The 17,021-nt window shown below is 42.7% G+C and overlaps 1 protein-coding gene across 10 annotated transcripts in view; it reads left to right on the forward strand.

Annotated features, from left to right (window-relative positions):
• The window catches only part of FRMD3 (FERM domain containing 3), a 416,578-nt gene that overhangs the window by 279,448 nt on the left and 120,109 nt on the right, over positions 1 to 17,021 (forward strand). For all 10 annotated transcript variants that reach the window (XM_060409135.1, XM_060409137.1, XM_060409136.1 and 7 more), the window contains 2 exons: positions 8,944 to 9,022; positions 14,845 to 14,942. In XM_060409135.1, coding sequence (XP_060265118.1) covers positions 8,944 to 9,022; positions 14,845 to 14,942 — 177 coding nt within the window. The remainder of the gene's footprint in view (positions 1 to 8,943; positions 9,023 to 14,844; positions 14,943 to 17,021) is intronic.

Consider the following 17,021-nt stretch of genomic DNA (forward strand, 5'->3'; position numbering starts at 1 on the left):
TTTTTTTTTTTGATCCTTCTCTGAAAAAGCCCATTTATAGGCAGTTTGGGCCTATAAATAATTTCCACATTGTGTTCTTTCTTTATTTCACAACATGGATAGAAATAATGATAACAAAAGTAATGACAAAATACCTAAAATTTATAATGTACAATTCTAATTGACTTGCACATTTGGTAAGCCATGGGTTTCTAATTTTTAATAATGTGGTTGGTGGTGACATGGATGTCACTTTGATTGAGTACAATGTTATGCTTTGGGGAGGACCCAGCACTTCTTATGGAAGAGAGGGAATGTGGCAGGAATGGTGGAGAAAGTGGAGGAAAAGGAGCATCCTCCAGCGGAAGCCTTTATGGCACCAGGGAGATACTTTCAGGGCTTCCTTTCTCCTTCCAGAGTGCCCATGTTGTTTCATAATGGGTGATGTGATTCAAAACTTCATGTGTTGGCAGCACAAAAGTCGAAATGATAATTGTGATGGGCCAAGAGAGTCCATGCTTGGTATATGAATCCTAGAGGTGGTTCAAATCTGGGTCAACTGGGTTAGGAAAGCTCTATTCATTTCTGTTTCCCTTTGGCTGGAAATACTTTATAACGCCTCATTTTTAGATGCATTTTTGTGGTAAGAAAAAACACCTCAGTACCAAGTTACATAAGTAATTTTGCATTTTGCTGTTATAATAATAATAATTATTATTACTAGTTGATTTATACCAACCAACATTACTCCTGAGGGGCCAGTGAGTTACACAACATCTGCAGCAAGCAGGCACCTGGATCTCCTGCCTTCGGTTTCATGTACTTTTACTAACATTTTTTGACTGAAATTTTCAGGTCCTGCACCCTAGTCCCAGGCAGCAAAGTTCCTCTTTAGAAGCAGAACTGCCAAATATCTCTTCATCTGGGCACCTATTTCATGAGTATTCCATCCCCACTCCTTCCTAAGAAATGACAGTCCCCCTCTCTCCCTTTGAACCAAGATATGTGACTTAGGTCAAGTTAAAAGACTCTACGACATCCACATGGGTTTCTTCTTCAACCTCTAGGGTGATAGTAACTCCTCTGGTTTGAGTGTGAAGGTCTCAGGCAGTCTGCTGGGCACTCTACTTCATGAACTGGTGTCATCCTCATCATGGTCTCTGTTAACAGGACCCCTGGGCCAGACCCAACCTGCCATCTTGTTTTGTATGGCCATAGGCTGGGAGTAGGTTTCATATTTTTAAATGGTCAGAAGGAAAGAATATTTTGTGACATGAGGAGTGTATTAAATTCAGATTTCAGTGTTTTATTAGAACACATCATGCCATTTGTTTACATCATGTCTGTGGTTGCTTCTACCCTGCAACTTCTGATGGAAGTAGTTGAGATAGCTGCCATGATGCCAGCAAAGTGAAAAATAATTACTCTCTTATCCTTTGTAGAGAAATTTCACAGATCCTTACTTTTAGGTGGTTGGTTGCATTCTTATCCCCATTTTGCAGATGAGGAAATGAGAGTTGAGAGTTTTAAGTTTATACCAATTTGTTCAAATGGTGAACTTGAGATTAGGCATGTTGAATATCAAAGTCCCTGAAGGAGCTTCTCCTGTGCAGCACAGGCAGTCAGAGAATTCCAAGAACAAGCATTTGTGAGGCAGCTGCTCAGCACTCCAGTGTCCCCTAAAAGAGTGCTTAGAGGGTGACTTCATTCTCCCCATGCGGGTGTGGGTGTGTGTGTGGGTGTGGATGTGCCTGTGCCTGTGTGTGTGTGTGATTAAAACATAAGAGAGAGCTATAACAGGAGGAAGATGAGTTAAAGAAATGTTTTTAATCTCTGCTTTGGAAGTAGAGGAGGTGCAGTACCAGTAACATCTTGGAGGCTGCTGCATGTCATTTCAGTCAAAGAGGGATGGAGGGATTACCTGTGCCGTTGATGATGATAGTAACAGTTGTCACTTAATGGTAATAATCATTTCCAACTAGAAGAGAGCAGTTGTTAAGAGAGCAGTTCTCGGTGGCTGATTTATTTGAGTTACAGTTTGTTATGAGTAATGCTTTGCCCTTTCAGCACGCAGTGCCTTTTTCCACATACTCAGAAAGAGCATGTGCTCCCGAGCTGTTTCTTCACCGAACGTGGCTCATCAGTGTCCCTTTGCGCTGCTGCCCAATGGAGACGTGGGGTGTGGCCCTCAGCTCTCAAGCTAAAGCCCCTGAAAGGACCTGGGAGGGACTTTTGGTTAGGAATAAAAAGGTGTCAGTTGTGCTGAACAGGCCAAGGACCCCTGATGCCTGCCTGATGTCCTTTGAAAAGTAAGCCTCTTACTTGCAGTGCTAGGGGTCCTTTCTGCAACACCAAACCCTTTGCAGTGGTTTTTCCAGAGTCTGAAAGTCTGAAAAATGGATCACACTTCTGTTTTCAAGAGTCCAGAGGGAGGCATGAGAGACACATTCTTAGGTATAAGTACTGTCCTGACAAATGCCTGTTGGAGCCATGGGTGCTATGCTTTAACTGCTGTTGAACAGAGTTGGGGTGGGGGAGGTGTGTGGTGAGGTGGTTCATAGCTGTCAGCCAAAATGTGCATGAGAAGGATCATGAGTTTATATGTATGTTCCCAAAGTTATGTTTTTCTACTGTTCTTTATAATGATTGGAGGAAGACCACTGTATTTTAGGAAAAATTGCTGAGGTATGTTTCACCAGCCAAAAAAAAGTTTCACCTATTTATTTTTATAAGATTTGAGGATGGTTACTGGTTAAAAATCCCTGGAGATGGGAAGGGCAACCCACTCCAGTATTCTTTCCTGGAGAATTCCATGGACAGAGGAGTCTGGCAGGCTACACTCCATAGGGTCACATAGAGTCGAACATGACTGAAGCGACTTAACATGTTTGCATGCTGATTAAAAATAGAAAGTCTTTTTTTTATTTGCGTTTTCACCGGGGAGGCTGCTCACCTAATCGTTTCTTATCCCTATCCTCATTTCTGGGCAAGATCTCAAAGTGGAGATGAAGTCTGTCTCTGCTTTATAAACGGTTGTTCCTCTCCCCATGTTCTCACTGTTAACAAACCACCCAAATGACAATGCCCTGGGATCTGCTGATGCAAAAAAGGGGCCCCTGAGCTTCCCTGCAGTGGCACTTGGTCTCCCCAGCCTTTGTCTGGCAGGTAACAAAGGGTTGTGCCAGAGGAACCCTGCTGTTCTTGGGGCGATTACCTGCTCCCAGCATTTTAAAGTGGATTTTATATTTTTCCCTACTCTGCTCCTCAGTGATGTTCTCATTTTTAGCACTTACATGGCTGAGTAAATGCTTTTCAGCTGTTGACTTAAGTGCAATTCAGTCTTCCCTTCCCTCCCATATCCAGCCTTCCTTTTCCTTCTGTTCTTCTGTTAGGAGTGCTTACCTAAATGTGAACTTTGTTGGGATGCTGTGCCATGTGTGTGTACCAAGAACCTGCTGGATCTGTCCAAACACCTCTGGGGAGGTTGACATGCCCCCTGATGCTGTTCCCTCTTCCAAAGCAGGAAACAGAGACGTTAAGTGTCTTGCTTAAGATCACTGTCTGAAGTCTCTTTTGAGGTTTGAGCACTCCTGATGGGCTTGGGTTTCCCGTCATCCTGTGTGCTTCTGTCACTGATGCCAGAGCCTTAGTACCACAGTAGAAGTGAACGAGGGTGTTGTCCCCTGTGGGGTGCCCCATGTAGTAAAGCCACATAGTGGCTTTTCATGATGACACTGTCGGGGAAGGGCCCCTAGCAGAGCATAGGAGTTACTGCCTACATGTTACCTCTGTGTTGGGTATTTCTTGTTCTATAGATAGCTCCTTCATCAGACATTTCCAATTCCTCTTCTGAACCAAATGTTTGGGCAGATAAGTGCCATCTTTTACCCTATTCCTCTTTCTCTGTAGCTTAAGAATAAGGCATGGAAGCTGGAATAGCAGAGAGACTGAGCTGCTAGACGAAGGGAGTGGGCTCATCTCCACAAGAGGATTTTGACCTTAGACTAGTCCCGGGGAGCGCATGCCAGCTGTCAGCTGGAGCCTGGAAAAGCTCCTTTTCCAGCATTTATGCAGCTGGTGGTGTGTCTGCCAGTGCTCCAAAGCTGAGCTTTTGACCCTAAACCACTGCCAACATATTTGGGTTTAATGATTTAAAATTTTACATAATTGTATTTCTCCCCTTTTTTAATTTTCTAGAAGGTAATAAAGAGAATTGCACTTAGGTTGGGGAATTTGCTTGTGTGGAGATGAGAAAAGGTAACAGGGATGGGGATGGTCTTCCCTCTCCCCTTAAATTCTTTATTCTTCTCCATAGCAGTTATGAGCTTCAAATGTCCTACATATTTCATTTATTTATTTTTATTTTATATCTATTTATCCCACTAGAATGTGTTCTCCATGAAGACAGAATTTTTTGTTTATATCTAAACCTGTGCCTGATACCTAGGAGGTGCTCAAAATTTTTGTTGATTTGAATTAATCCTCCCACTAGAAGTAGCTATTGTAACCAACTCCAGAGTCCCTGAATCTGTTCCAGCTGTTGAAGGGCAGAGATGGATTTGTAGGACCTGAGATTGTTCAAAATAGAAATCCTAGAAATTGCTGTAGTGACTCAGACTGTGGACCTTCTAGACCAGTGTTCTAATGGGATGAATGTCATAGCAGCACATGGCTGTTCGCCTTAACATCTGCCTCAGAGGTTGGGCACCATCATTCATTCATTCATCTAGACAGGGAGAGAACTAACCCTTTATCAATAAGCAACTCTGAGGTTGGAAAGCTGAATAACACGTATAGGTCCAAACCCTCATAAATCTTGTCATCAACATTTTAGGGGGAAATGATTTATCTTTTCAGCTTCTTCCAGCCCTGTGAAGGAGCATTCCTTGGCTTTACTTCTTGCTCTATAATATAATTTTGCATCCACAGCCTTCAGTGTGTTCTCTAAGGAGAAGCCTGCTACTACCTGTGGTTCATTATGTCAAGATCATGCACTTCTTTTAACCTATAGGAAAATTTTTTTCTTTCGTTGGCAACACAGGGTCAATGATGCTGGATCAGTATGAGACCACAGTGGGGGTATATATGATGGTAGAAAAAAATGGGTAGAAAATTTCAGACTTGAAAAGTGCTACGTCTAGGCTTCCCTGGTGGTTTAATGGTAAAGAATCTGCGTGCCAATGCAAGAGACACAGGTTCTATCCCTGATCTGGGAAGATCCCGTATGCTATAAAGCAGCTAAGCCTGTGCACCACAACTATTGAGCCTGTGCTCTAGAGGCCAGGAGCAGCAACTACTAAAGCCTAAGCACCCTAGAGCCTGCGCTCCACAACGAGAGAAGCCTCTGCAACAAGAAGCTAGCACCACAACTAGAGAGTAGCCCCTGCTCTCCATAACTAGAGAAAAGCCTGCAATGAAGACCCAACCCGGTCAAAAATTAAACAAATAAAAATATTAAAAAACAAGAAAAAAGCCACCTCCTAATTCTTCTGCTACCTGCTTGGCATCCCTTCTCTGATAAGGGGTCTAGTGGTGAGTCCACCACTGGAACCTTGTATTAATTTCTTCCATGATCACACCCCAGAAAATGGAGGGGGAGATGGCAGGAGCTTAGTGACTTTTTCTGTCTGACTTAGCAGCATGTATGAAAAGAATTACAGCTGTTGGTCTGCTGTAAACTCAGAGTGAATCAGCACTGAGAGGAGGCTGTTGATAGGGAGCAACAGTTATGTTCAACAGTTATGTTCGAAGCCTGTGATGGTCCCCTCACCTGAGTAGCTCTGGCAACTGCTGGGGCTCCAAGCTTGAGGAAGCACAGGGGAGGCAGGAGTATATCCAGGGTGAGGGCACTCAAAACTCCCATATGAGGAGCAGTTACAAGAACTGGGGATATTAATTTTATTTTATTTGTGTTAATTTTTTGGCAGTGTGAGCTTTTGATTGCAGCGTGCCAGCTCCTCTAGCTGTGGCACATGGGCACAGTAGCTGTGGTTTATGGGCTCTCTAGTTGTGGTGTGCACGCTTAGTTGCCCCACAGCATCTGGGAATCTTGTTTCCCTGACCAGGGATAGAACTCACATCCCTTGCATTGGAAGGCAGATTCTTAACCCTTGGACCACCAGGCAAGTCCCTAAGGATGTTTATTTTAGAAAAGGCTCAGAAGGACCTTGAGCTGTGTCTTCAAATGCTGGAAGGGCTCTCCATGTGGGAGAAGCATTAGATCATTCTGAAGCCTCAGGTCTTGGAACAAGGATGGCTGAAAGGCTAGCCTACAGTCATGGAATTCAAAGATGGCTGCCTGGGGACCACCTCTGAGCCTCACTGCGTGGTCCCTTAGGAGGAATGCAAATCCCAGTTTGTATCCAATTAGCTCAGATACCTATTGAAGCCAGCCTAGGGCATGGCAAGGAAATACGCTAACCAGGTAGAAGAGAAAATGACAGCTCTCATTTGAGTCTGCCTTCTGTGAGCCTCCTTTTCTCTATTTGCCTTCAGCCAGCTGATTTTATTCCCCCAAATTCAAATATTGGGAGTCTATATTAAAATATATATATTTAATAATATATGAAATAGTTAATGATATATGGAATAAAAACACTTGCATTTAATGATATAACTCATTATTACATATATCAATAATATATATAGTATACATTATAGAATGCATGTATTATAATGTTGGAACAACCTGAATAATTAAAAAAGGTGAATACTAGTGTATCATATGAACTATTATGCAATTGTTATAGACAGTGAGTTAGATCTGTACCTAATGTCCTAGATGGATGGGCAAGATAGTTGAATGAGATAAGAGAAACATACATAGTATGATCTCATTTTGTGAGAATAAATTAAAAAATTACTTATGTGTGTAATCATGTGTGAGGATGGCAAAAGTGGAGAAGCAGAGAGATGAAGTGGTTGTTAACAGTGGTTGGCGAGTCTGGGGTGGGGTGAGGAGCTGGGGGACAGAAAGGACAGGAATGGAGACAAAAGGGAAGGAAAGTGAAAGGGGAAGGCTCATCTGTCTCTCTATCAGTATCCATCTGTCTGTCTGTCTTTCATCTCTTATCTGTCTCTCTAGCTTCATTGGTTGTGCTTAAACATGTATTAATTTTGAGGACTTTAATAAAAGGAGGAAGAAAGAAAAGAGAAAAAGCCTTTTTTAAATGCTGTTTTCTTTTTTGTTCTGTTGCTTGTATAACAACTGTCTCAATCTTTCTATTAAGGACACATTTTATCATTAAAAACACTAGTAGTTCTCATTTTTTAGAGATGATGATTTAAACAAATTGAAAAAAACCTGGGGAACATGTAAAGATAAAATATTTTGTATCAAAACCGAGTATCCATTTGTGTTTTTCTTCATTTTTTGCTGTATAAGAGGTGTACATTTTTCCCTAGTGCTCCAGAAAAATGCTCCCTTTCTTTTTATTTATTTATTTTGTTTATTATTATTATTATTTTTCTTTATAATACTGTTTTGGTTTTGCCATACATTGACATGAATCCGCCACTGGTGTACGTGAGTTCCCAATCCTGAACCCCCCTCCCACCACCCTCCCCATATCATCTCTCTGGGTCATCCCAGTGCACCAGCCCCAAGCATCCTGTATCCTGTATCGAACCTAGACTGGCATTCTTAAATGTAGGGAACATATGGTCAGTTAAGAAACAGTTAAGTCAAGTCAAACAACTCAGTTAAGAAATTTGCTAGTTTCTGGTGGAGAAGTGGAGCATTGAGTAAAGGGTTCTGACACCTGTGTGTGTGCGTGTGTATTTTTAATCAGTTTTTCTTTGGGGAGGTACCTAGCAAGATGCTGCTATGTTTTCCTGGGACTTGGATGCTTTCTTTCAAACTGTTTTAAATAATTATTTTCCAGATTAAATTATCCTCATTATACATTCATTTTTGATACTGATAGTCCTTTCTACATAAAGAATTTGTCTACATACAGAATAGTCCCAGACGTTATAGAATTGACTGGTGATTTAACCCCTGCTTATTATGAAAGAAGATTTGAGACAGAAGAGAGTGCTGTTTCATAGTCACATTTGGATGTAAACTCAGAGATGATGTCAAGCATCATCATGATTCAGAGACAAATAATAATGTCAGGTCCATAGAAATAATACTAACCATCGTACTTCTTTGATTTTAAGATGCTCATTTTGTATATTAACTGAAATCTAAATGTATCTTATGATACTTGTGTGCATTTATTAGGTTAATATTGCAAGTCAACAGTGGTCTTATAATTAAAGGTATCAGAAATCCTATAGAATCCCCTTGGGAGCTTACTGAGTTCTGGATGTTTTAATGCAATTAGTACATTCCAGAATCAATAAACCTCAACCAGAATTTTAGTCTACATATAGCCATCTTGATTCAGACAAAGCAAGAAGTTATAAAAGTGTTTCTTTTCATGCAAGCGACTGCCTCATTGATAGATAACACTAAAATAATAGTGAAAATTATACAGAGTAGGATCTGTACATGGCAGACTGCATTTTAAGAATCTTGATTTTAGTTCAAAGGCACTATCACTTTGGGAAAACTAGTCATGTATGGTGACATTTTTCCATCTCACAGGCTAAAAAAAATATTTCACTAGGCCAAAATCCTGAGTGGTACTTATGAACAATGTATGTGTCAGAAGAGAGTGGAAAGAAGTGGAAGAGAAAATGTTATTTGAAGCTGTGGCCTGGAGAGAAGGAAGGAGCCGTGACATGGAAAGCTGTACTGACTGACCAGGTTGCCCGTATCCTAGTTTGCTTTAGGTGTCTTGTCAAGCATTTCCATTGAGTTTTGTGGTCACTGTTGCTTTGTTTCTTCTTCTTTCAGAAAATCCTCCTCCCGCTCCCCCCAGGCTCGATGGAAGGCTGCATGGCTGACTCGCCTGTGTGTGCTTGAGTTCATGGTCTTTGCTGCTTTTCTCATGCTGTTTCTTTATGATGTTTCAGCTCATCCACCATACACCATGTGCTTTAGAGTGAAATTCTACCCACATGAACCCTTGAAGATTAAAGAAGAGCTCACCAGGTATTTTGCTTGTTTGTTTGTATGTTTAACGTGCCCCCTGAACCAAAGCCAGGGCCGCTGAGTCTTCCTCCTAAAGCAGAGCATCTCCACCAAGCAGGCACCTCAGCTCAGTATTTGGCTTGGAATTGTTTCTCTTGCACTTAATTGTCTTGGGATTTTTCAAACCGTTGTCATTAGGAGTGTAATTAACTGTGCAAAAAAGCAGTGGGTATAAGGAGGAGCTGCTCCCTGAAAACATCTGACAGTGGGTTGCTAAAAATAAACAGAAGATGACTGTCTTTAGGATATGGGCAAATTCATAGCTAGTGCAGCCCCTAGGACTTATCTTGGGGATCTAAGATTTTCTGGAAAGGAAAAGATCCCTTGACAGAATGGAATGTTTGTCATTCCACATTCCACTTGCTAAATGACCAACTGTGGAGCCAGCTACCCTCTCCTTGTAGAGTGTTCTCAGCCCAGCTATTTGTATTTTCTAGTTCTTGGGCCTCCCCCACTTCTTGTCCCTTTCTGCCGCAGCCACATGCAAATAGTCTACCTTCTGGAGGTTCCACAAGCAGCTGTGGCAGTGCCACTGAGCGGAGTCCCAGGAGGGCCAACTCGGTGGATAAGAAGAGCCCATGCTCTTAGTGCTTAGTTCTTAATGAGGCTTTGATTTGATGCTTAGTTCTTAATGAGGCTTTGATTTGATGAGTGTAAAAAGTTGTTCCCTCTAGTCTTCTCAGAATAATCTGTGTGGGTCCAAACGCAGAAGAGAAGCAAAGGCAGTTGGCCCTGATCATTGTGTGCAGAGGCATGTGTAGGGTTCTTGGGGGTTGTGTTATCTTATTATCCATGAGGGGCCAGTCAGGCTCCACCATACTGGCAAAGGGTGACATTGGAAGGGAGCCTTTCTCTATTAGTAATTTGTGCAAAGCCATTGGAGGTTTGTGCTTGGGGGTGGGGCAGGGTATCCAGGGGAAAGGAGATGATGGACATCGTAAGTGGTGGTTAGCATTTTGCAATCTGGCCTGTCTTTTTAAAAAATTAAGATAAAATTCATGTAACAAATTATTTTTCGTTGTTTCAAAGTGCGCAATTCAGTGCCATTAAGCACATTCACCATGGTTGGGCAACCATCACCATTATCTAGTTCCAGAGCATGTCATCATACCCCTGACCCCCAGAAAGCTCATACCCATGAGCAGTTACTACTCACTCTCTCATCCCCCTGGCCCAGGAAACCACTCATCTGCTTTCTGTCTCTATGTATTTACCTGTTTTGGACATTTCATGCAAATAGAATCAAATTGTATGTGGCTTCAGCCTGCTTTTGGCTTGAAAAATTTAATCATTTATTTGTTAAGTTCTTCCTCAGTTCTGCTATCTGCAAGGGCTATATGAGCTACTTACATAAATAGAGAGAGAGACATATTTGAAGATATTTGGCCTGCCCTCTGGGTGCTAACAGTGTAATTAGGAAGATCAAATCAAATACTCATGCCAGGCATTATTTTATCAGGGGGCCAAAGGCTCACTTTTGTCACTTGTTTTCTTTAAAATCTTTTCTGGAGGATAAAAATTGAATATGTATCACAATATAAATTAAGGATGTATTTTTTTTTGTTGATGTTGAGAAAAGCCCCTTTTGAAAGTAAAAGGGTACAAAGTTTTAGTTACTAACTCCAGTTAAATCCCTCTTAGTTAAATTTGCTAGCATTTTCCTACTTTTGTCTGAATAGCTAAGGTATTAACAGTGGAATATTTTTATGTCTGTGATGGAAATTAAGATAATACTGTGTCCTTGCACAGGTAGAAATGGGCTTTTCTGAGTTAACACTGTCCTTAGAATTTGAAAGGAATCTGCAAACTGTGGAATGACTCAGATACTTATGTTTAAACCCTATCATCTTGAAAGAGTTTAGTTTTTCTTGTTTGATAAGTTATTTTATCATAAGTTAATCTAAAATTTAAGAAGAATCTAATAAATGAGAAGCTAAGATCACATTTACGACCAGGCTTAGGTGTAAATAAACCCTGAGAAAGAGAAGCAGTTTTAAAAGAGCAAAACAAGAATACTTCACCAAGAAGGACATTTGAAATAATTTTCTAACCTTTTTATCTCTCCATTTACATAGTCACCTTACAATCTTTTGGATTTCTAGGGCTTAAGTAAATGCTATATACAATTGAATGTAATAAAAGCATATTGCTTTAAAATTTTTTGGTAAGAACCATCTTTAAATTCATATTAGATGGAGAAGTATATCATTAATGGTGACATAATAATGTGTGGCCCCAATCCTCTTGTGTTTTCATTGCTTAACTCTTTCATTCAGGGAGGGGTGAGACTAAATGTAAATGCATTATTGTTGTTGTTTTGTGGTGACTGTTACATTAACAAATGAGTATCTAAACCTGAAGCCATTTGCAAGGCTCAGTGGATTATGTGGAACCCATAATAATCCATGATTATTTCTAGAGTTTGCTAATTTGAGCAAGGACCCAATCTCAGCTGTTGTGAAAGCTGATTTTCTTTCTCAGGAAGCTTTCATCAGACTCAATATCTGAGTTATAGGATCAGAACCCAAACCTCTCATTTATGAGTAAATATTTATTTGAAACCATTTTTCACTGCTAAACTCACCAAAACATGGAAAGGAATGCTTTTTGTTTAATGCATACATTCAGCATGTAGCAAAGAAACTTGATGGCATTCAGCCTGGCAGTTTAAAATCTTTAAGAAAGATTTCATCATCTCAAGTATTTGTATGACCCTGGTACTCTGAATAGTCAAGGGCCTTGGTCCTCAAAGTCAGGTCACTGGATTAACAGCAACAGCATCACCTGGGAACTTGGTCTCTGCCCCAGGCCTGGGATGGGGTCCTGCAATCTGTATTTTCATAAGCACTCCAGGTAATTGTTGGAGAAGGAAATGGAAACCCAGTCCAGTGTTCTTACATGGAGAATCCCATGGACAGAGGAGCTTGGCAAGCTATGGTCCACAGGGTCTCAAAGAGTCAGACACAACTGAAGTGACTTTGCAGGTAATTGTAAAGCATGTTAAAATTTAAGAACCACGAAAAGTTATGACCAACCTAGACAGCATATTCAAAAGCAGAGACATTACTTTGCCAACAAAGGTCCGTCTAGTCAAGGCTATGGTTTTTCCAGTGGTCATGTATGGATGTGAGAGTTGGACTGTGAAGAAAGCTGAGCGACAAATTGATGCTTTTGAACTGTGGTTTTGGAGAAGACTCTTGAGAGTCCCTTGGACTGCAAGGAGATCAGCCCTGGGACTTCTTTGGAGGAAATGATGCTGAAGTTGGAGCTCCAGTACTTTGGCCACCTCATGTGAAGAGTTGACTCATTGGAAAAGACTCTGATGCTGGGAGAGATTGGGGGCAGGAGGAGAAGGGAATGACAGAGGATGAGATGGCTGGATGGCATCATTGACTGGATGGATGCGAGTCTGAGTGAACTCCAGGAGTTGGTGATGGACAGGGAGGCCTGGCATGCTGCGATTCATGGGGTCACAAAGAGTCGGACATGACTGGAGCGACTGATCTTGAACTTGTGCTGTGCTGTGCTTAGTGACTCAGTCATGTCCAGCTCTTTGCAACCCGATGGACTACAGCCCACCAGCTCCTCTGTCCATGGGGATTCTCTAGGCAAGAATACTGGAGTGGGTTGCCATGCCCTCCTCCAAGAACCACTACTGCAAAAGTAGTGGATTTTCAAAAGTATTAGTTCCCTTAGGTAGACATTAGAGCATACAGTTCAGGGGGTTTGGTATGTTCCCAGAGTTGTGTCACCATCACTGTGATCCCCTTCCAGAACATTTTTATCACCCCAGCAGCAACCCAAGTACTCAAGCGGTCCTTCCCATTCTCCCCTCCCCTCGGCCCCTGGCAGTTATGAAGCTGCATTTCTGTCTCTGTAGACTGGTCTATTGTGAAAATTTTATACAAATGGAATCATACAATATGTGGTCCATACACCTTTTATGTCTGACTTTTCACTTAGCTTAATGTTTTCAAGTTTCATCCGTGTTGTAGCAAGAAGCAATAGGTACTTCCTTCCTTTTATGGCTCAATAATATTCCATTGTATGGATATACCACTTTTCTTTATCCTTTCATCAGTTGATGGGCACTCAGCTTCGCTATGATGAAGAATGCGGCTATGAAAACTCATGTACACATTTTGGTGAGGAACAAGATTCTGATTTAATTAGGTCTGGGTAGGATCCATGTTGGTATTGTCTGAAAGCTCCCCCATGTAATTCTGATGTGCAGTCAGGCTGAGAATCTCTGGTTTAGAACTTTTTTACTCAAGTGAGGGCCATACACCTGCAGCTCAGCATCACCGGGGAGCTTATTAGAAATCTGGACTCTTGGGCCTCACCCAGACCTACTGAACCAGAATCCACGTTCTAACAGGATCTCTGGGTAATTCACAAGCTCACTAAAGTGTGAAAGGTGTCAGTTTATGGAGATACTCTGGGTCCTTGACAAAATGGGTCCTTTGACAAAATGCGCACTAACCCAGACAGGAAATTTATTAGGGACTACCTTTATGTCCTGCACAAAATTCCATAGAAAGCTGGGGACAGAGAGTGTCATTTGAGCTTCCACTGTGTCCCCAGTGCCTAGCACTGTCTCAGCCTAAAGCAGGTGTGAGATAGATTCATCAGAAGAACCACCAGGGAGCCACTGAACTCTTCAGGGAATCTAGTGTGCTTTCAGGGAACCAGTGTCCAGAAATGGCGCATCCCAGGGCTCTGGGGGTGGCAGCACCCAAAACACATGGCAGGGAGTAAAAAATGAGATTATTTGAGCTCTGGAGGTAGTGACTGGGACTGATGGGGTGCTGCCCCCACCTGGCCTCAGGAACCTGGGAAAAAAAGAAAAAGATTGGTCTCTGCGACTTAAACTGTAAAATAAGCAGAAAGAATCTGCACATGTCTATAAAATTACTTTAGTTAGAGATAAGGACCCTAGGCTTGACCCTTCAGTGAAAGAATCAATCCAGCTAAGAAATAGGAGGAGATCTGAAGAGGGCATGATTGGTGTGGAGGAATAGAGGGGACAGCGGTGAGATGACCTGAGCTAGGAGTGACAAGCTGACACCCCGCCCCTCACCCATCCCCAGCTGAATCAGACCAGGCATATTCTTTTCTGTTTGGCACTACAGTGTTTTCAAAAATAGCGTTTGCTGCAACATTAACATTCAAAGGATTTTACCTCTCAGTGAGTCTCTGCGATGCTGAAGCTGCACCATGCTGACCCTTCCGCAGAAGCCGGCACCCTCTGTCCTCTGCTCCTTGACCCCTCACCCCTGCCCCTGTCACTCAGAATCAGGTTTGTCTGACCTGGAGAAGATGGCAGGAGAGGATACTAAACAGATGACAGCTCTCACTGAGAATAAGCTGGCTTCCTGGGCTTGTAACCACGTCTTTTTGAGGTTGATTGACTGGGACTAGTCTCCATAAGACTGAGTGCATTTCTTGACTCCTCATTCCACCAAGAGCTCAGGCATCCTGTACCTGAGGTGCTGATGGGGGTGAGGGCAGCTGTGGTTGTCATTGTGTGGGACTTTTCTCCCAGGGACGGTGGCTGCTAGGCCCCGTGGCTCTCCCCTGTCCTCCCTGTCTCTCTTGGAAGTGGCTGCAGACACTTCAAGTTTTCTGAACTCTGGGGGCCCCTCCCAGTTTTCCTCTGCTTGCCCTCCAAGCAGTGCAGGTAGGGTTCTGGTGACCCAGATGGATGAAACATAAACAATCCTGCTGCTGCTTGCAGGCCTCAGCCAAAACTTATGGCAACTCTTTCTCCTTTTTCATTGCAGGTACCTTTTGTACCTGCAAATTAAAAGAGATATTTTCCATGGTCGACTGCTCTGCTCCTTTTCAGATGCTGCCTACCTGGGTGCCTGTATCGTTCAAGGTAAGTGTGGGCCCAGCTGCCAATCCCCACTGTTGTATGGGACAGCAGAGCTTCGGCTGTTCAGAGCCTCTCTCCTCCCCAGCCTGTGCTCATCCTGTCTGTGCCATGGTTGGAGGTCAATCAGGGCTGGGTGGTCAGCAGTGGAGCCCCCCTCATTACCTCCCAAGCCCCTGGGGTCCTGGTGGAAGATGGGCTGTTGTGGTCCCAGGGGCCTTCGCATGAACAGAGTCCTCAAGGCCCCAAGGGAGAGCTCAGAGTCTCTGTTTCGAAGGGGACGGAATGCATGACCTTATAAGAAGCTCTGAAGGATTATGGGATCTTCTATGCCCTGAGCTCCAAACACGAAGTGTGGGGCATGCTGGGTATATTGAGCGGGCGATCTGTGTCCAGGAAGGCAGGTGTCAAACAGGTGTCATTTCAAACCTTTGATGAATGCCTTGATGAAATGTCAAGGCATTTATACAGGTATATCACATGTGTAGTATGTGTATATATGTATGTACCATATCTAATTCTTCACCTTTACAACAGTCACGTAGCGTGGTGAGGAGAACCCCAGGCTCACAGTCTGTCATTTCCCAGTTTGAGCCTGAATTCCCATTTCCTGGTTATTTCACCACAGACAAGTGATTTAAACTCTTTAAGCTTTAATTTCTTCACATATTGAAAGAGGTGGTCATACCTTCTTCACAGCTGCATGATTTCATGAGACCTAAGTCTCAGGGTTGAATAGGCCCCCAAGGGAAGTGACAAACACTTAGTGGGAAGTGGCAAACACTTAAGACCCAAGGTTGGTTTTCATATGTTTCTACCTATAAGAAAAAGTTGTTGGAGGGAAAGCAGTCTCCAGGACCCAAGGCAGTGCATTGCCATGGGGAAGGGCTCAGGACACAAGCGGAGAATGACTCAGATGTTCTGTTCTCCTGGGCTTGCTGGGAGACAGCTGGGCCTGTTCGGAGGGACTCAGGTTTTCCAGCCATTTGTAGCTTGGATGCTGATGACACATTTATGAGAAAAGGGGAGGGTGGAGAATGGATGAGGGAGTAAACCAACCGCTCTTTCCCAGGTACAGAGATAGAGCATTCTCTGGTGCAATTTATGCAAGTGCCCTGGTTCAATAAACATAGTGGAGAATTTACTATGTGCCAGACACAGGGGTACTGCAGTGAAAGAGACTCCCAGAGTCCCACTCCCGTGCAATTTAGATTCTACATAAGAAGCAATGCATAATAAGCCCCCAACCAACTTAACAAGATAATTTCAGATATGAGTGCTTATTAAAAGACAACAAAACAGAGACACTAAAAAGAATAATGTGCAGAGAGAGGCTCCTTTAATAGTCCAGAAGACTTCTTAGAGGAAGTGACATCTAACAGAGTTCTGAATAGCTAGAAGGAGCCACAGACCCACAGGGATTGGGCATACCAGGAGTAGGAGATAATATCAGTAATCCTGACATGTTACTGTTTTGCAGAAGGAACAGGAAAATAGGTGCACCAAGAAAGGCCAAAAATAGATCCCTAGGGCTTTGTGTTTGTTTTGCAATTTCTATTATGAAAGCAATGCAAAGCATGCATTGAAAATACTCACATTCATTGTGTACAGGTAGCAAAACTCTGGGTGGCTGCCTGTTTTATATACTCAGAACATTCTGAAAGCTTAAAACATGCTCCTTCAAAGAATGTTAGCAAACAAGATGTCAATAAAAAGTCACATGTCCTCGGCTTTCTAATCCTTTACCCCACATTTCCTATCACTCTGAAAGCATAAGCAGTTCTGACAAAGCAGATCTTTATCTGCATTTGCAATGATCTCCAAGGCTGCTGTAATAACTCTCCCAACCACAGAGAGTTTTATGAATCCAGCTTTTACTAGATTTGCTACAAATGGCCTGTGGACACCACTGCGTTTTAGAGCTAAAAGGCTTCTTTGAGGTCTGCCAGTCCATTTCCAACTCTACTCTCCAGACAGCATCTGTGAGTGTGGCCAGTGATAATAGCAACGAGGGATGAAATGGGACCCTGATCATCTGGATGGGGGCTTTGTGGTTTTATCTCAGACATAAAACAGGATGGAGAG

The sequence above is a fragment of the Ovis aries genome, chromosome 2 (assembly GCF_016772045.2).
Source record: "Ovis aries strain OAR_USU_Benz2616 breed Rambouillet chromosome 2, ARS-UI_Ramb_v3.0, whole genome shotgun sequence".
Lineage (NCBI taxonomy): Eukaryota > Metazoa > Chordata > Mammalia > Artiodactyla > Bovidae > Ovis > Ovis aries.